This window comes from Chiroxiphia lanceolata, chromosome Z (assembly GCF_009829145.1).
Source record: "Chiroxiphia lanceolata isolate bChiLan1 chromosome Z, bChiLan1.pri, whole genome shotgun sequence".
Lineage (NCBI taxonomy): Eukaryota > Metazoa > Chordata > Aves > Passeriformes > Pipridae > Chiroxiphia > Chiroxiphia lanceolata.
In genome coordinates, this window is record NC_045671.1 from 36,915,260 (window position 1) to 36,930,551 (window position 15,292).

A 15,292-nucleotide genomic window follows, 5' to 3' on the forward strand; every position below is an offset into this window, starting at 1 on the left:
TTTTGGGATGATTCTTTATGGAGCTAAATTACAGAACATAATAGTCAAGGATTTTCCCTTCAAAAACTGACAATCACAGCAATTAGCTCTTTCAATTAATGTTTATAATTTAATCAAATATGTAGACATCTGTTTTGGTTTTGGTTTGGTTTTGGTTTTTTTTCCCCAAATACTCAAAGATTAATCTATAAATACAATTGCTGCGGCTGTAAACACTGCTTGCCTTGGGTCAGACCTTGACTTGCAGCATAAGTAGGCAAGAGACCCAACTCACTGTCACCACAGGGGTGCCCTGCATAGCACACTAACCTCCTTCCCCAAGGCCCACACCTACTCATTGCCTTCAGCTTGGGCTCCTTGCAGGGGTCTCACAGACAGCTCATACAGCACGCACAGCAATTAGCTGTTGCTCAGAGATCATGATACCAATATCTAAACAGTGACTTCATTAAAATTTATGAAGTCTACGACAATTTAGATTTAACCCAATTCCCTTATACAGGAGGATTAGGAACTCCAGCTCTAAAATATTTTAGCTGAATTATCTACTACACAAATTATCTGGATATTATGCTTCTCCAGAGCTTATCCTGAAGAGTGGAAGGTGAGTTGAGCTAGGTATTGAGCTAGGCAATGAACCAAAAGTTCAGAGAGTAGTTTCCTCTAGTCAGGAAAGTGAGTTTTGCTGTCAAGGTCACAAAGTCCACAGAAAAGCTAGCTTCCTAAGAATTCTAGAGATCCTGTTACAAAGCAGAAAGTTTGGATGACTTCTGAAGGATCTAGTTCACAAGGCAAACAACTTTTTCATACCAAGGCCCCAAACTTTTGTTGTCGTCAATGGAATTGCCTTTGAGACTCACATTGTACTACTGTAAAATATATCTAGCACCAAGCTGAAATTAGCAATGAGCTAATTGAAGAGCTGGGCATACTGGGAAGCATTCAAAATATGAAAAAAAACCAAACAAAAGATCCCACATTTACAGGATCTTTTTGTTTCAATCTTAAGTAATCATTAAAAAAATCACTTTATATAAAAAACAATTGTAAAAAAAAAAAGCAGGGGGTTGCATCTTGAAATAAAAGGTCTCCCACATATAAATATTACACCAGTAACTTGAAAACTTTATATAAAATATTAATGCATATCTCTAGTAAACTATAAGAGTATTAAAATATACATAAATTACAAAAAAAAATATTTAAATAGCAAAAGTTATATTGTTCACTGAGGGCAGAGTTGAATCAGAAGGTGAAATTTGAATTCACACAGGGTTTCTACTTTCTTTTACATTACAAAAACGGTAAAAAACCATTATATATTCATTGCATGAATGAGAAGGTAACAGGATAAGTAAAATATTACATTATATTACAGCAGTACCAAAAGACTTGGGATTTTCATGTTTGTACTCCAAAGGGACCTAAACAAGCTGTCACTCCAAATCCACTAAAAATTCCAGGGCTATCAGTGATATATTTGACCACAATTACCCCAGTAAAAAAGACCTAAAGTCCTACTAAAATCTGTAGGGCTCTATGACAGCTTGCAGGGCACTGATAGTCCTGTGGCCTCCCCATTCCTTGGGTGTAGTTGTGAGCCACATTCATGGCTCACAGGGGGAGAAGAGGTAAGTCAGAAGCAGGTGTTTTCTAACACTAATAAAGTTTAGCCTCAGAACAAAGTATGGGAAGAACATTACAATACACCCTTCCAGCAAGTATGATGGGTTGAATTTACTGTACAAACTTCTCAGCAAATTTCCGGCAGATGTCATCTGGAAGCTCAAACACATCATTTGTCTGAGTTAAACTGGATTGCACAACACCACAGCTGAAATTTGCCTACTGGACCAATTTTTACATTGATTTTAATCCACACATGACAATTACCATGAAGGCAAATGTCAGTTCCCAGCCTTTGGTTCCGAGGATAAAGTCAGCTAGATGATTATCATGGTTCATTGAGTCCCAAGACTTCCCAAGATTTTCTTATCAGTAGGGATCAAAACATTTCTTTTGTACACTCTTCTCTTTTCAGGGAATATACTGCCAGTCCCACTGTTCTAATACCATTGTCAGGAAAACTACAGGAGGCAGAGTACTCTCTCAGTTTCCCATGCTGCCTTTTCTTACTGTTCCCAAAAACTTCTTTCACTACTGGTTCTCTCTAGCTGCTTTCACACAATCCATGCAATACTTTTCCAGCTTGCTAACAGCCTCAGAGAAACCTTGCAGCTACCACTGCTGAAAGATTAACAGGTTTTGCGTGTGCCACAACCAGTGGTTTTGGGTGTCTACAGTTAATTCAGTACCTACAGGAGCCTGATCACCTCATGCTGAAGGCAGAGTGGCTGCCACATTCATATATTTCCTCAGTCTATGATGAAAAAAAATTCCAACACCATGATTTAACAATCCAAAAAAGGTACTCTCTATCTGTCCTAGTTAGAATAGCTGAGACCGATTCATCACTGGATGGGTGTAGCCCAAAACTGTGTATTCTATAGCCTTCCATGCCATTTCCCAGAAACTGTGGTCAGTAGAGGCCTGCGAGGTAGGGGGATGTTCCTGTCCTCATGCCCTTTTATGGAATTCCCTGCTCTGAGGGAAGGACTGAGCACCCTCATACCCTCTTATGGAATTCCCCACTCTGAGGGAAGGACTGAGCATCCTTTTATGGAATTCCCCGCTATGAGGGGAGGACTGAACATTCCCACCTGAGCTGGAGAATATATAAGCCTGGAGTTTCGGAACCTTTCCACCACTCGTGGGATCCAGAGGAGGACTGCAGCTCACCGCTCTCAGCCGGACTGAGACCACCACCCTCGGCTGGACTGCAATCACCACTTTTGGCCGGACCGCAGTAGCTCTCCCACCAGCGGGTTTTTCCCCTCTCCCTTTACTTTGGACTCAAGGGGGGCGGGCCCAGGGAGCACCGCTTTGTTTGTGCCCCGGGGTGCTGGGTTGTACATTTGAGTTTTGTGGGTTGAGACCAATTGCTTGTCTGTATAATCGTACTTATTGTATTATTTTATTAAATTATTGTTCTGACTTATAATCTCTCTTTTGAGTTGAGTTCATTTCCCCTGCTGATTAACTTTTAAACCAGCACACTATCTCCTGATCAAGCTGAAGATCAGAGCTCTCTTCTCCTGACTGTATTTGTGCACAGACAAAAAATATAGCAATGAATATAGCAATGAATCTGATCAACTAAAAAGTTCATTTTTTAAGTAGGTAGAGGTATGTTTGGTGGTAGTGTTGATAATCATAGAAAAGAGGTATTGCCTACCTGTAGCTTGAACAGTTCTTTTTATAGAATTTATCTAAATGAATGTTTAGTAAGACTCCAAATCAAAATACAGTCTAATGTTACACCAAACAATCACATTTTTTCAACTATATTATTGCAGGGAGGAGTAAATTTGATCATTACTGGGACACTAACAGTCATCATACAACTACATTGGCAAAATATTCAGAGCTAGGCTTTGAAGAGTTCTCAGCATCCCAAAAGCCTTGCTAAGTGAGTGCACAGAGAAATAGTCCCCACTAGTAAACTTTTTTGTGTGTTCTTTTATACTGTTCTTGTTACTGGGTGGAATTTGGATGCTTATGGGCAGAATTCTCCTGCAGTAACATCCTGTTTCCATGGCTGCTGCACATGCACTTTGAAACAGCTCAAAGTGCTTAGACCAGTTTTGGCTGTTTTTATAATTCTTTTTCTTCTTTTGGGGTTATTCTGATTTTTGATATTCCCATCATACAATTTGAATTTTACATCCTTTGTTTGCAGAGGTAGTTGTCTAACTTGTGCGTCCAAAGCACTTTTCCAACCAGGACTGATCATCAAAGTTGGGGTCTACATGAGGAATCAGATTTAACACCATGTCTAATTTGCATAAATCAAGGTAAAGTCTAGCAAAGAAAACTTCTGCTTTGCACAAATTATGTCAGGTTCCTAGTACATTTCATTAACAACTTAAGTAGTACAGGAAAAACATGTATCATACACAAGTATTTCAAGTTTGTTAATCTTGCTGGCATCTAATTTCTATCCAGAGTCTGTTATTAAAGTAATTACCACCATGATTTTTAAATAATAATATGCAACAATATTCAGTTTCTGATACAGCTTTCTTTATATGTTCTGGGTTTTGTCATTAATTCCTTTCCAAACTACTCTAAGAACTGTTGCTTTTCATTGATCTGGTTCTCTTAATTATGTAAAAGCTAATACAGGCAGGATTGCAGTATCAAGTTGCAATTATCTTTGTTGTTGAACTTCCTTGCACATTAGAGGCTCTGTGGTGTAATAGTTAAGTATGCTTGTAAGTGATTGCAGAATGGAGGCTTAGCTACCTGGGGAAGAGATGTGGACTAAATAAATGGAAAAAAGCCATCAGAGACACTGAGAAAGCATACTTCAAAAGCCTTCATTAATAACTGCTCATAAATAGTAATCTTATTACTTACTAGTAGAAGCAGCATTCTAAGATATATATTCTCCCTGCCACTTCCCAAAGTAAGTGGGTGGCTACATCTTACTAATGCTTTGAGTGCTTTCAAAAGTGATGGTTCTACATCAATGCATACTGTTGCTATTGTAAGTAATGTTGAAATACGGGGTACATAACTTTTACATCCTGGCTCTTAAGAGACAAATACAAGATAAGACAATAAAATAATAAATCTTTGCAAAACCAGTACTTACAGTGGAGGCCAGAATCTTTCCAAGTAACAAAGTAATCCTGGAGGAGCAACTTTTATTCTCACCCAGAGTGGAACAGAAACAGTCCTGGATGTCATCTTTAGCTATGCCTGATTTCTTTTGGAAGGGACTAAAAAAAAAAAGAAAATAGTCTTTCCATAATTCTGTGGTCTTCTTTATTTCCAGTCTGTCCCTGTAGTAACACTGAAGTTACTCCAGGCTACACGTGACTGTGGCCTGCAAGCAGTTAGCTGTGCCAAGCAGTTAGCTGTGCACTCCCCATGAGCGCTACCTACGCCAGCAGCCTCCTACACTCAGGCAGAAAGGTCCACATATTTTCCTGACTGCTCTGAGCATCAGACATAACCCCTTGTCTCTTGCTGTCACTTTTGAATCACACTGTTGCAGCTCTAGTTGTTATTCTGGACTAAAACCACTGTAATTTTCACTTTTTTTTGCACTCTCAATGTGGCAGATAAGTAAAATGTTATTTTATGAACTCAGCATTTCAGACAGATTTTGATTTGTTGAACACTTTTCTGAAGTATTTATGTTAGTCCACTGATTTTGTTCACATCACATGGAGAAAATTTTATGTGGTAAATCATACTTTGATTTCTTATACATAATGAAATTTGGTAGGACTATTGTCCAAATGTGGAGTTGATATTGAAAGATTTACTTTGGATTACACTGATAAAATAGAGTTTGTAAAATGAAGATGTTTTCAAAATCTAAGGAATAACCAAAACTAACTAATAAGTTAGGAACCAAGGAATAAAAATAACTAAGGAATAAAAAACCTAACTAATCTTCCACTTCTTATCTATGTTATTTTTTTGAAAGTGAGTCAACCAGCCATTGCATAAGCAGGTTATAGAATTTCCTTTGTTGTTGCTAGAAAAATTTAAATCATTTAACAATAACTTCTGTGTTTAGAGTTATGCATATTTAACCTTCAGAAAAATGTTTTCTTAAGCTTCCCTGTACAAAAATTAGTGAGCTAGGTCATGTTCAGATTATAGTATGATCTGAAGTCCTGCATTCTTTTTTTGCCTCTAGCTAGCCTCAGATAATTCTTCAGCTTCGCAATCAAGCTGATAACACTTAGAAGAAACAAAGTAAAGTCTCTCCTATTCACTCTTGCCACTCATTTTGTACCACAAAGTGGAAAAATAAGACTTATTTACAGTACTCACTTTTTATTTCAAGAACATCGTACCCTAAGGGTCTGCACTTCAGTATGAAAAAAATGGGATGAGGTAATATGTACAAATACTTAACGTGATTTTTAAAACGTATAACAGCTTTAGTTTGATTTACTGATCCCAGCTGTCTAAAATCTTGACAGATTTATCAAACTGATGATTTTCTTCACAGTACTGGCAAATCCTGTTGCATGCTGAGAGCCAGTATGAACTGAGTTCTCCCCAGACCCCAGATATCTACTGTAGAACCCAAAGGAAAGGACTTCGGACAATGTATTGACTTTGCTTGCATAGAACAAATTCTGAAAATTTTTGGTACAGTTTCGATCAGCACAGACATAATTTGATGATTATTTACTTAAAAATGAGGACTAACTGTGGCCATCAGAACACTGGCCACAAATACTGTAAATAACAGTACAGGTTATTTCAGCTACTCTTCTCACAGTGAACACATCTTATTAACACTCTGTATTTACTATCAATACATACTCAGAATTTAATTTGAACCCCTAAATGTCTACATAAATTCAGCTGCTTGCAAAACAGTCTTTCTCTCCTTAGGATTCAGAAAGTTCAGATTACTCAATGTATCTAAGCCCTTACTTTTATAAGAAGCAGACGTCCATGATGATGGATGTTCCTGACAAGCTTTAAGAAGCCTGTGCACTGCTGTAGTAGTATCACAACCATTATGCTGTGATAAGTTTCCATTAGGAATTACCATAGGAATGTGTTTTTTCTACTTCGAATTTGGCAATATTCTGAATAAAATAGACATTTCCTAGTATTCTTGAGAAGGAAGTAGATACAGTTAAGGAAATAACTCCAGGAAAGTAGAACTCTTTCATTTGTATTTCATGTTACCCTTCTCTAAAATTAGGCAGCTAAATTAAGTAGACGACGAAGCTTTACTGAATTCCATAAATTCAGTATCAGTCAATTAGTCAAACCAGAGTCTCGGAAAGACACTGAAAATACTCCCAAAAAGCCATAAAATATACCAAATTCCATGGTATCTGGAAAATTCTTTAGACCCTTAGGAGTACTTAGTGGGTTTTCTGGTAGGTATTCTTCAGGGTTTTTGCCTTTTAATTCTGGAATGTTCATCCTTCACCACTGTATTTTAATTTCACCTATTATTAAATATAATAAATATCAGAAGACATTTACATTCCACTGTCTCTTATTTCAGCTATGTGAATGAATTGTGGAGTTCATGAAACCATACAGGATTTTTTATATAACTACCTCAGAGCTTCAGAATCAAGTTATATATTCTGACAACATTAGAAATAAAAATTATTTTAAATGCTATGGAAAATCACCCATGCCACCTACAGCAAATCATCTTCAAAGAAACGGCAGCATCAGAATAAATTTCCTAAGATGTACATACATCATTAAATGATGAAGACTAATATTAAACCTCTCCATGTTATTAGAGAAATAATAAGTGGAAAAATATTTTTTTTGTCTGTGACTAGGACAGACTGGAAGGGAAATCCTCATTCAACTCAAATGAAAAGGATCCACATATTTAACTGATCTACAACTTAATTAAACACATCTTAAGTGGATACTGAAGCATACACAATGTGATGATGTTAAGTCAGCCATTTGGCTGAGTTTTATCCAGTCACCTTTCCAGTTGACTACTAACATGAATTATATCTGCACAAGTCACATGAATCACACCAGCAGGAAGTCTGAATGTAATTGTCCTCTTCACATTGCCTATAGGCTCCTGTGTTTGTGCAATTCAATTAGTTTTCTCCAGATCTTTTTCTTCTCCCTGCAGCAGCATTTGCAGAGCACACTGCTGTCCATACAGCTCTGTCAGTGCATGCTCATGGTTTGTTAGCTTGGGATTGAGTAAAAGAGACCTCCTGCAAACAGACAGATAGAAAATAGTTATTAGATGACATCACACCAGTATGACATGGCTCTTTTTCCAAAATGCAAAGATAAGCATTGTGAAAAAACCCTTTTAAATAGAGAAGTATGTTTTCTCTGCTGTGTAATAATTAAACTGGATAAAATTGTGACAATCTGGTTACAAAAGTGGTCAGGTGTGCACTGCAGGTGGGGTAGCCCATTGTTCTTCGTGTTAGCAAAATCTCAAGGATTGTTGTGATGGAGCAGCTAAAAGTTTTAATTTTGGGAATCGAAGTAGCAATTGTGACAATGTTTCCAGGGTCAAAGTGACCAATAGTATTTTTGTATTTGTTCATTTGGACCTTCTAAGAACCCTTATCTGAATGAAGCATTTTTCCTTGCCTCACAATTAATCAGCCAAAAAAACGGAAAATATTCATGCAAATTCAATTAGTTTAGCACAATCATATGAGTATTACAGCAAAATACATATTCAGTCACAGGGCACCTTACAGGAATCATTGTGGTCTGTTAGTAATTTGAGGACTGGCCTGTTTCAGTAACAGCCTAATAACTTCCAAGGTTCTGGTCTTTGTTAAGAATTTCTTAATAGGTATGTGAAATACAGGCAGTTTCAAATCTCAATTACATGATCAGAGACCAATAACAGTCAAAAAAAAAGGAAAAAAAAAAAGGCAAGGCATTCGTCATTCATAACGTTATTTTAAGTGCCATGCAAGAGAAATAAAATTTCTTGCAGACTGGGAGACTTAATGTACTTTCTGAGAATTTCTTGTTTGATTCATATTTAAAAAAATGAGGAAAAATATAAGGAAAACTTCAGCACTGGTCAGCAGCACCACTGCATTGGATCCTTGAAGAGCTTTAAAAATGTTATATATATGTTCATGATAATAGCAAGAATACTTGGTATCTATGAGCATTTCCACAAATTTCCACAATCCTGCCCCTCTTCTCAGCCCTGATGAGGCCTCACCTGGAGTGTTGTGTACAGTTCTGTGCTCCTCAGTACAAGAGCAGCATGGAGCTCCTCGACAGAGCCCAGTAGAGGGCTACAAAGGTGATTAAGGGACTGGAGCAACTGTCTTACGAGGAAAGGCTGAGGAAACTGGGCCTGTTTAGCCTGGAGAAGAGACAACTGAGAGGGGAACCTAATCAATGCACACAAGTAACTGAAGGGAAGGTGTCAAGAGGACAGAGCCAGGCTCTGCCCGGTGGTGCCAAGCAATAGAATGAAAGGCAATGCGCAGAAACTAAACCACAGGAAGTTCAAACTGAACATGAGGAAGAACTTCCTTACTGTGAAGGTGACCGGACACAGGTGCTGCCCTGAGAAGCCGTGCAGTGTCCCTCACTGGCGATATTCAAAAGCCGGCTGGACAGAATCCTGATGTGCTTAAGCCGTGGGGCTGGAGTAGATGACGCCACCGGTGGTCATTTCCAGCCTTACCATCCTGTGATTTTGTGATTTGAAAGTATGACTGGAGCAATTCTTAAAGCAATACTAAAACAGAGTTAGCCACGGCATGGCCGATGCCTTAATTAAAGTTTAACTGCAGACCTTTATGAGCAAAAGGTAAAACAGCAACCAATAAGCACGCTTTAACAAAGATGGCAGAAATTACTGTTTCTATTAAATTCGCGTGTGTTGCTGGGGCTGCAAACGGTGAATACCATGCTGGCGACCGCTGGGAAAGAAACGCCCGACCAGAGAGAGAAGCCTTAAACAAAGAGGGTCCGGGAGATGATCCGGTAACATCACTACAAGGTTCGACTGCAGAGAATAAGAGCGGGGCACACGACACGCGTGTCCCGTGTTCCCAGGAGGGGGAGAAGGATTATGGTCCCGGGTAGCCACACGGGGCGCCCGTGCCAGGGCAGGAAGAGGTACTTTGGCCGCTTCCCCCACAGCCACCCCGGGGCCGCCCTCTGCCTGGAGCCGCGGGCGGGCCAGCACCCGCCTGGAGCCGCCAGGGCCGGGAACGCGGGCAGGCCGGGGCGGCGGCACAGGAGAGCGGAGGAGCAGCGGCAGAGCAGCGGCAGAGCAGCGGCAGAGCGGGCCGGGGCCGCCATGGTGCTGGTGGTGGTGATAGGCGTGAGCGGCTCGGGAAAGTAGGTATCAGACGGACGCCCCGGCCGGGGCTCGGCGCTGCTGGAGCCCGGCCGTTTGGGTGCGGATGCGGGGGGGGGATGCGCAGCTCACGCCGGCGGTGCGTAACCTGCCCTTTGTGCTTCCCCGCAGGACCACGGTGGGCTCCCGCCTGGCAGCGAAGGTAGGACCATCCCGCACCGCGTGTGGGCCGCCCTCCACGGGGGCGGGGCGGGTACCGCCCTGCGGCCGCTGGTGCGGTGTCGCCTACTCTGGCTTCGGTTCAGTGCCGTGATGCAACAGCTGTTGGTGCTGCCAAGCCGACTTAGTATTGTTTTGCTAATCATCGTGGCATAACCGATGATTCACACCGTGATGTAAGAAGCCTGTAATTTCTTAGGTGTCGTCTCTGTGAATTCAGTGATTCTTATTATCTCCCTTGATATGGCTGAAAGACCCATAATGTATGTATTTTTTTCTTAGCTGGGATGGAAATTCTATGATGCAGACAATTATCATTCTCTAGAGAATAAAAAGAAAATGGCAGGAGGAACACCACTAAATGATGAGGTACCTTATATAAACCCTGTAAGAACTGTCATCTGCACTTTATCTCTGTAACCTCGTGCACATCCTGTTAAAGTAGATGATGCTTTTACTATGTAGACTGGTCTGACAAGCACAGGCCTGCATTTGGTAAGGCGGGGGAGGCTTCTTGTGTTACAGAGGATTCTGGCTAAACAAGTAGTTTATCAAAGCATGCTTGGCAGATCACAAGGGGTATGCTGCTGTTTCAGAATTTGTCAGACATCTCTCCCTCTACATCCATGCACAGAATTGCATTTTTGGATTAGAATCATAGAATCTTAGAATATCCTGAGTTGGAAGGGACCACAAGAATCATAGAGTTCCTGGCCCTACACAAGACAACTCCATAAATTTGTTACCCTTCTCTCACTTTCCACCATTTATCACCACTCCTGGTTGACTGGGGAGGTCCCAGATGATTGAAGGTTAGCTAATGTGATGCCCAGCTAAAAGAAGGGCCAGAAGGAAGATCCAGGGAATTGTAGGCCTGTAAGCCTGGCCTCAGTGTTGGGTAAGGTTGTGGAACAGATTATCTTGAGTGCAATCCCAAGCTATGTGCAGGACAATCAGGTGTTCAGCTCCAGCCGGCATGGGTTTAGAAAGGCAGGTCCTGCCTGAGCAACCTGATTTCCTTCTATGACCCACCAAGTAGATGAGGGAAAGGTTGTGGATATTGTCTACCTGAATTTTAGTAAAGCCTCTGATACCATTTCCCAAAGCATTCTCCTGGAGAAACTGGCTTCCCATGTCTGGGTTAAAAACTGGCTGGATTTATCTGAAAAAAATTCTCTAGATTCTTTTTAAAAGCTTCATTCTTTCACTGGTTTTTGGAAGCCTGAAAGCAGCATTGCACACTTGAATGAGTAAATCACTGGTGCATGCTGCTCAGCAAGAGCAAAGCATCTCTTCTGAAAAACCAGAGGTGTAAAATTGTGAGGGTCTTCTTAAATGCTGGAGTAAGTTACTCTGTAATGTCAGCAACAAAATATTGTTGCATTTATTTGTCCATGTTATCATTTGTTGTGCTCACCCAGCAGTAACAGCACTGAAAGATTTATGTGGGAGCAGTTGTTTTGTGCTCATTAGGCATGACAAAAGTTTGTGGAAGCTTAAAATTTCAGATTAAAGAAACAGCTGATCAATCACTCATGTTGTAATTGCCTAACTACTGAGCAAAAGTGTTGAAAAATTGTGGCTATGATTACATTTATTTGTGATTGCTACCAACATAAATAGAACTAAGTTATTGAAGATAATTAGATTTAAATCTGTCTGTTCCTAAAAACCTCAACTTTGGTCCAAAATGGGGGGGGGAGGTGTATGACACTATATAAGGGAAAAGAAATAACAATTTAAGCTGTACATTTGAATTGTATAATAGAAGCAAGAGAGAAGTCGACTGTCCTTTAGAGGTTTGCAAGGTGCATGCTATGCTTGAATACATATTAACTTCCATCATATACTTGTAGATACCTGTAATATAAAAAGTTCTATTCCACTAAAAGCATCTTATTGATAATATGCCTAGCACTTCTTATTAGCCTTGAGGCGGTGCTAGCAAATCTACACAGGAAGAAAGAGATTCCAAACTGAACTTGCTGTACAAATTTAGTGGTAATTTTCATCTGTAGTCAAATGTTCGAGATGTTAGAAGCAATCATTTCAAATTAATTTCATAAAGAATTTTGAACTAACTTGTTTTCTTTCTAGGACAGGATTCCTTGGCTTTGTAAATTGCACAATATACTAAGGAGGTAAGAGAATATCTAGCTTTAAAAAGTTTTAGCTAAAGACAGAAAAAGTACCAGAAGTGGTTTTTCTCATTGCATTCCAAAGCAGAAATGTATGTAGTAGTGTAAAGACATTCTGCAGGTAGTAAAGTCATTCTATTTTGACTAATCTAAGCTGTCATAAGAATTGCTGAGCGTGAGCTAATCCCTGAGTAATAGTATGGGAAATTGTTGCCAATGATAGTTGTTTTTCTACTATCTGGGTAAAAATAATTTCAAGGATCCAGTTCATTAATAAGCCTGACATTAGCTTACAAAGAACATAATCACAAAATACACCAATAACAACAGTAGGATAAAATACAGCTATTTTGAGTAAGATATAGTATTGAGCTTTTTTGACACTGCTTGAGTTTCCTGGAGTATACTCTGCAAATTTGCCGATGACACCAAAATGGGAGGACTGACTGATGCAGAGAGACCTTGAAAGGCTGTAGAAATGGGCTGGCAGGAACCTCATGCATTTTAAGTAGTGCAAGTCCTGCCCCTGGGGAGGAACAAGCCCAGGCACTGGTACAGACACTGAGGGGCACTCAGCTGTAAAGCAGCAGCAAAGGGCCTGAGGGAGCTGTGGTGGACATCCAAGTTGAACATATGCCAACTATGTGCTCTTCTGGCAAGGCAGGCAACGATATCCAGGGGTATATTAGACAAAGTATTGTTAGTAGGTCAAGGGAGGTGATCCTTCCCCTCTCCTTTTCACTGGTGAGGCCACACTTGGCCTCATGTGCGTTGGTTCTGGGCTCCTCATTGTGAGAGAGGCATGGACATACTGGAGAGCATCCAACAGTGATGAAGGGACTGGAGCATCTCCCAGATGATGAAAGGCTGGGAGAGCAGGGACTGTTTAGCTGGGCTTTACACACTGGCTGTTGCTTGTGCACATTAGGTGAGCATACCTCACTGGAGCACAGGTTAATTCACTGAGGAATTTGTCTGGATTGATTTGCTGGATTCATTGCTTTATGTTACGTGCTAGCCCAATGCCACTGCTCAGCTATGGAAACTTTGCAAAATCAAGTGTACTTTAAAAGAGCCTAATGCCAGTGTTTAATTATTACTACTAGTAACTAGATGAGGCTGGCATTGGCTTACCTAGGTGATAATGGTAGGTATTAAAAGTTCTTACTTCCCTTTGAACCTAAATCTGATGACCATAGAATGATGTTTAAATAGGTTTATACCTAATGTTGATTACAGAATGTATTTTCTTAGGCAGGCATTTTACTCGCTCTGCATAGAGACAACTAATTCTGGATTTGCTTTTCAGTGGAACAGACATACCCATAGTTAATTGCTTTATTTTAAGAAACCTTGCCAGTAAAAAATACATGTGCAAAGCATCCATTGACCTGCATCCAATCTCTTGTTTAACCTGAAATGGGCTTATATGTAGTGCTGTCAATGAGGATGGTTACAGGAAACCTAAAATAAAATATTACAGTTAAATCTGAGACGGTGAAAACAGGTGTTGAAAATAAACCTGCATGTGTATTTAAGAACAGTGCTCTGTACTGTTCATCAGCCACTTACCTCTAGACAGGTTAGTATAGTAATTTATAGATAACAGTTAGGGATTTGTATGGATAGTCAATTCCTGTTCTTAGCAATTAAGAAATGATCCTGACACTTCCTTATGCTAGAATTTAATTTAATTTGGGGAAGAATGGTGGCTAATAAACAAGGTCCCTAAGACTGAGATTTTACCAGGAGGCTGGCTGGCCTGACTTCATTTTCAAATCACATCTTTACCTGGATTGGAAATTTGGTTTCTAAATCCTGTCAGAATTACTCAAATACCACTGTCAATATGCCATTACTGCCATGGCTGTCCACTTTGAGGAGCCAGGGCTTGTTTATCTTGTTCAGCAGAACTAACAAGCCATTTTGTTAAACTACATGTGAATATGTAAAGATTTTTGCTTTTTTTCTTTTTGATAGAGAAGACTCATCTAGACAAGATGCAATTCTGGCCTGTTCTGCACTGAAGAAGATGTATAGGCATATATTAGTTAATGGAGCATCTGCAATTGAGACAGAGCAACCAGAAGAAAAACCATCACTAAAGATCCTCTTTGTTCATTTGGATGGGCCTATAGACATCATTGCTGGCCGCCTGGAGAAGCGGAGAGGTCATTTTATGCCACCTGAACTTCTCAAGTCTCAGTTTGATACTCTAGAGCCTCCTAGTGCACCCGAGAACTTCATTACTGTCAGTCTAGAAAAACCTCTCCCTGAAATAGTGCTAGAGATTGAGAGCGCCATTCTTCAGGGTGAGGCATTGGTGGAGTAATTTTCTGAATGACACATATAGAAATTCCCTTGAGGATATCAAGGTTATGAAAGAGGATTTTAATTATTAAATTGATTATTAAATCAAACCAATTTATTATTCATTATACTTAAATGGATTGCAATATTAAGAGCTGGTTTACTACTCTTGGGTTTTTTTCATCCTGGCTCTGTAAAAGACATAAAAGGTATAATTTTCAAGAACTTTCAACTTTTTAAACCCTTCACTATATGAAGCCAAAACTCCCATTTTAGTAAGTACCCTAAAATGGAAGTCAACACTCCCATTTTAGCAAGAGCCAGTAAAATCCTGCCAAGGTCACAAAGAATAATTTATTTTCTTAATTTTAATGTTTGCTCTGTCAGACATGGAGATGGGCACATCTGCTATTACGAGATTAAGTAATTTACAGCTTTGCCAGAAACAATATATTTTTCTGGAAGAGACAGGAACATGCATGATGTTCCTACACTACCACTGTCTCACTGCCAGATTTTCAACAAGTTGCAGCCTCTGCATTTGTGACCTTGCCGACCTCACCAGAGCACTGATGACATCGTGAGAACTTTCATGAACTCTTACTGTATGCACTGAACACGAAGCTAAAAAATGTGAGACAAAAAAAGGCAGTGGTGGTGACACAATATACAAAATACAATTGTATGGACAGCTTTGGAAATAAAGTATAAGTGGCATCATGCTGGCTCTGAA

The 15,292-nt window shown here is 39.9% G+C and overlaps 2 protein-coding genes across 5 annotated transcripts in view; one reads left to right on the forward strand and one right to left on the reverse strand.

The window, feature by feature from the left end:
- FRMD3 (FERM domain containing 3) overlaps positions 1 to 4,883 on the reverse strand; it is a 150,954-nt gene extending 146,071 nt beyond the window's left edge. Inside the window, exon 1 of the mRNA XM_032674950.1 lies at positions 4,718 to 4,883. The gene's annotated coding sequence lies outside the window, so the exon portion shown is untranslated. The remainder of the gene's footprint in view (positions 1 to 4,717) is intronic.
- Positions 4,884 to 9,170: 4,287 nt separating this feature from the next.
- IDNK (IDNK gluconokinase) lies at positions 9,171 to 15,292 on the forward strand. 4 transcript variants are annotated; one of them, XM_032674952.1, is made up of 5 exons: positions 9,752 to 9,933; positions 10,064 to 10,094; positions 10,394 to 10,480; positions 12,209 to 12,252; positions 14,230 to 15,292. In XM_032674952.1, the coding sequence occupies exons 1-5, from the start codon at positions 9,893 to 9,895 to the stop codon at positions 14,579 to 14,581; spliced, it is 555 nt and encodes a 184-aa protein (XP_032530843.1). In that variant the 5' UTR covers positions 9,752 to 9,892; the 3' UTR covers positions 14,582 to 15,292. The 4 variants fall into 4 exon arrangements, with proteins under 4 accessions (XP_032530845.1, XP_032530844.1, XP_032530843.1 ...); XM_032674954.1 differs by lacking the exons at positions 9,752 to 9,933; positions 10,394 to 10,480 and adding an exon at positions 9,171 to 9,589 and having other exon boundaries at positions 12,214 to 12,252; XM_032674953.1 differs by lacking the exon at positions 10,394 to 10,480 and having other exon boundaries at positions 9,647 to 9,933.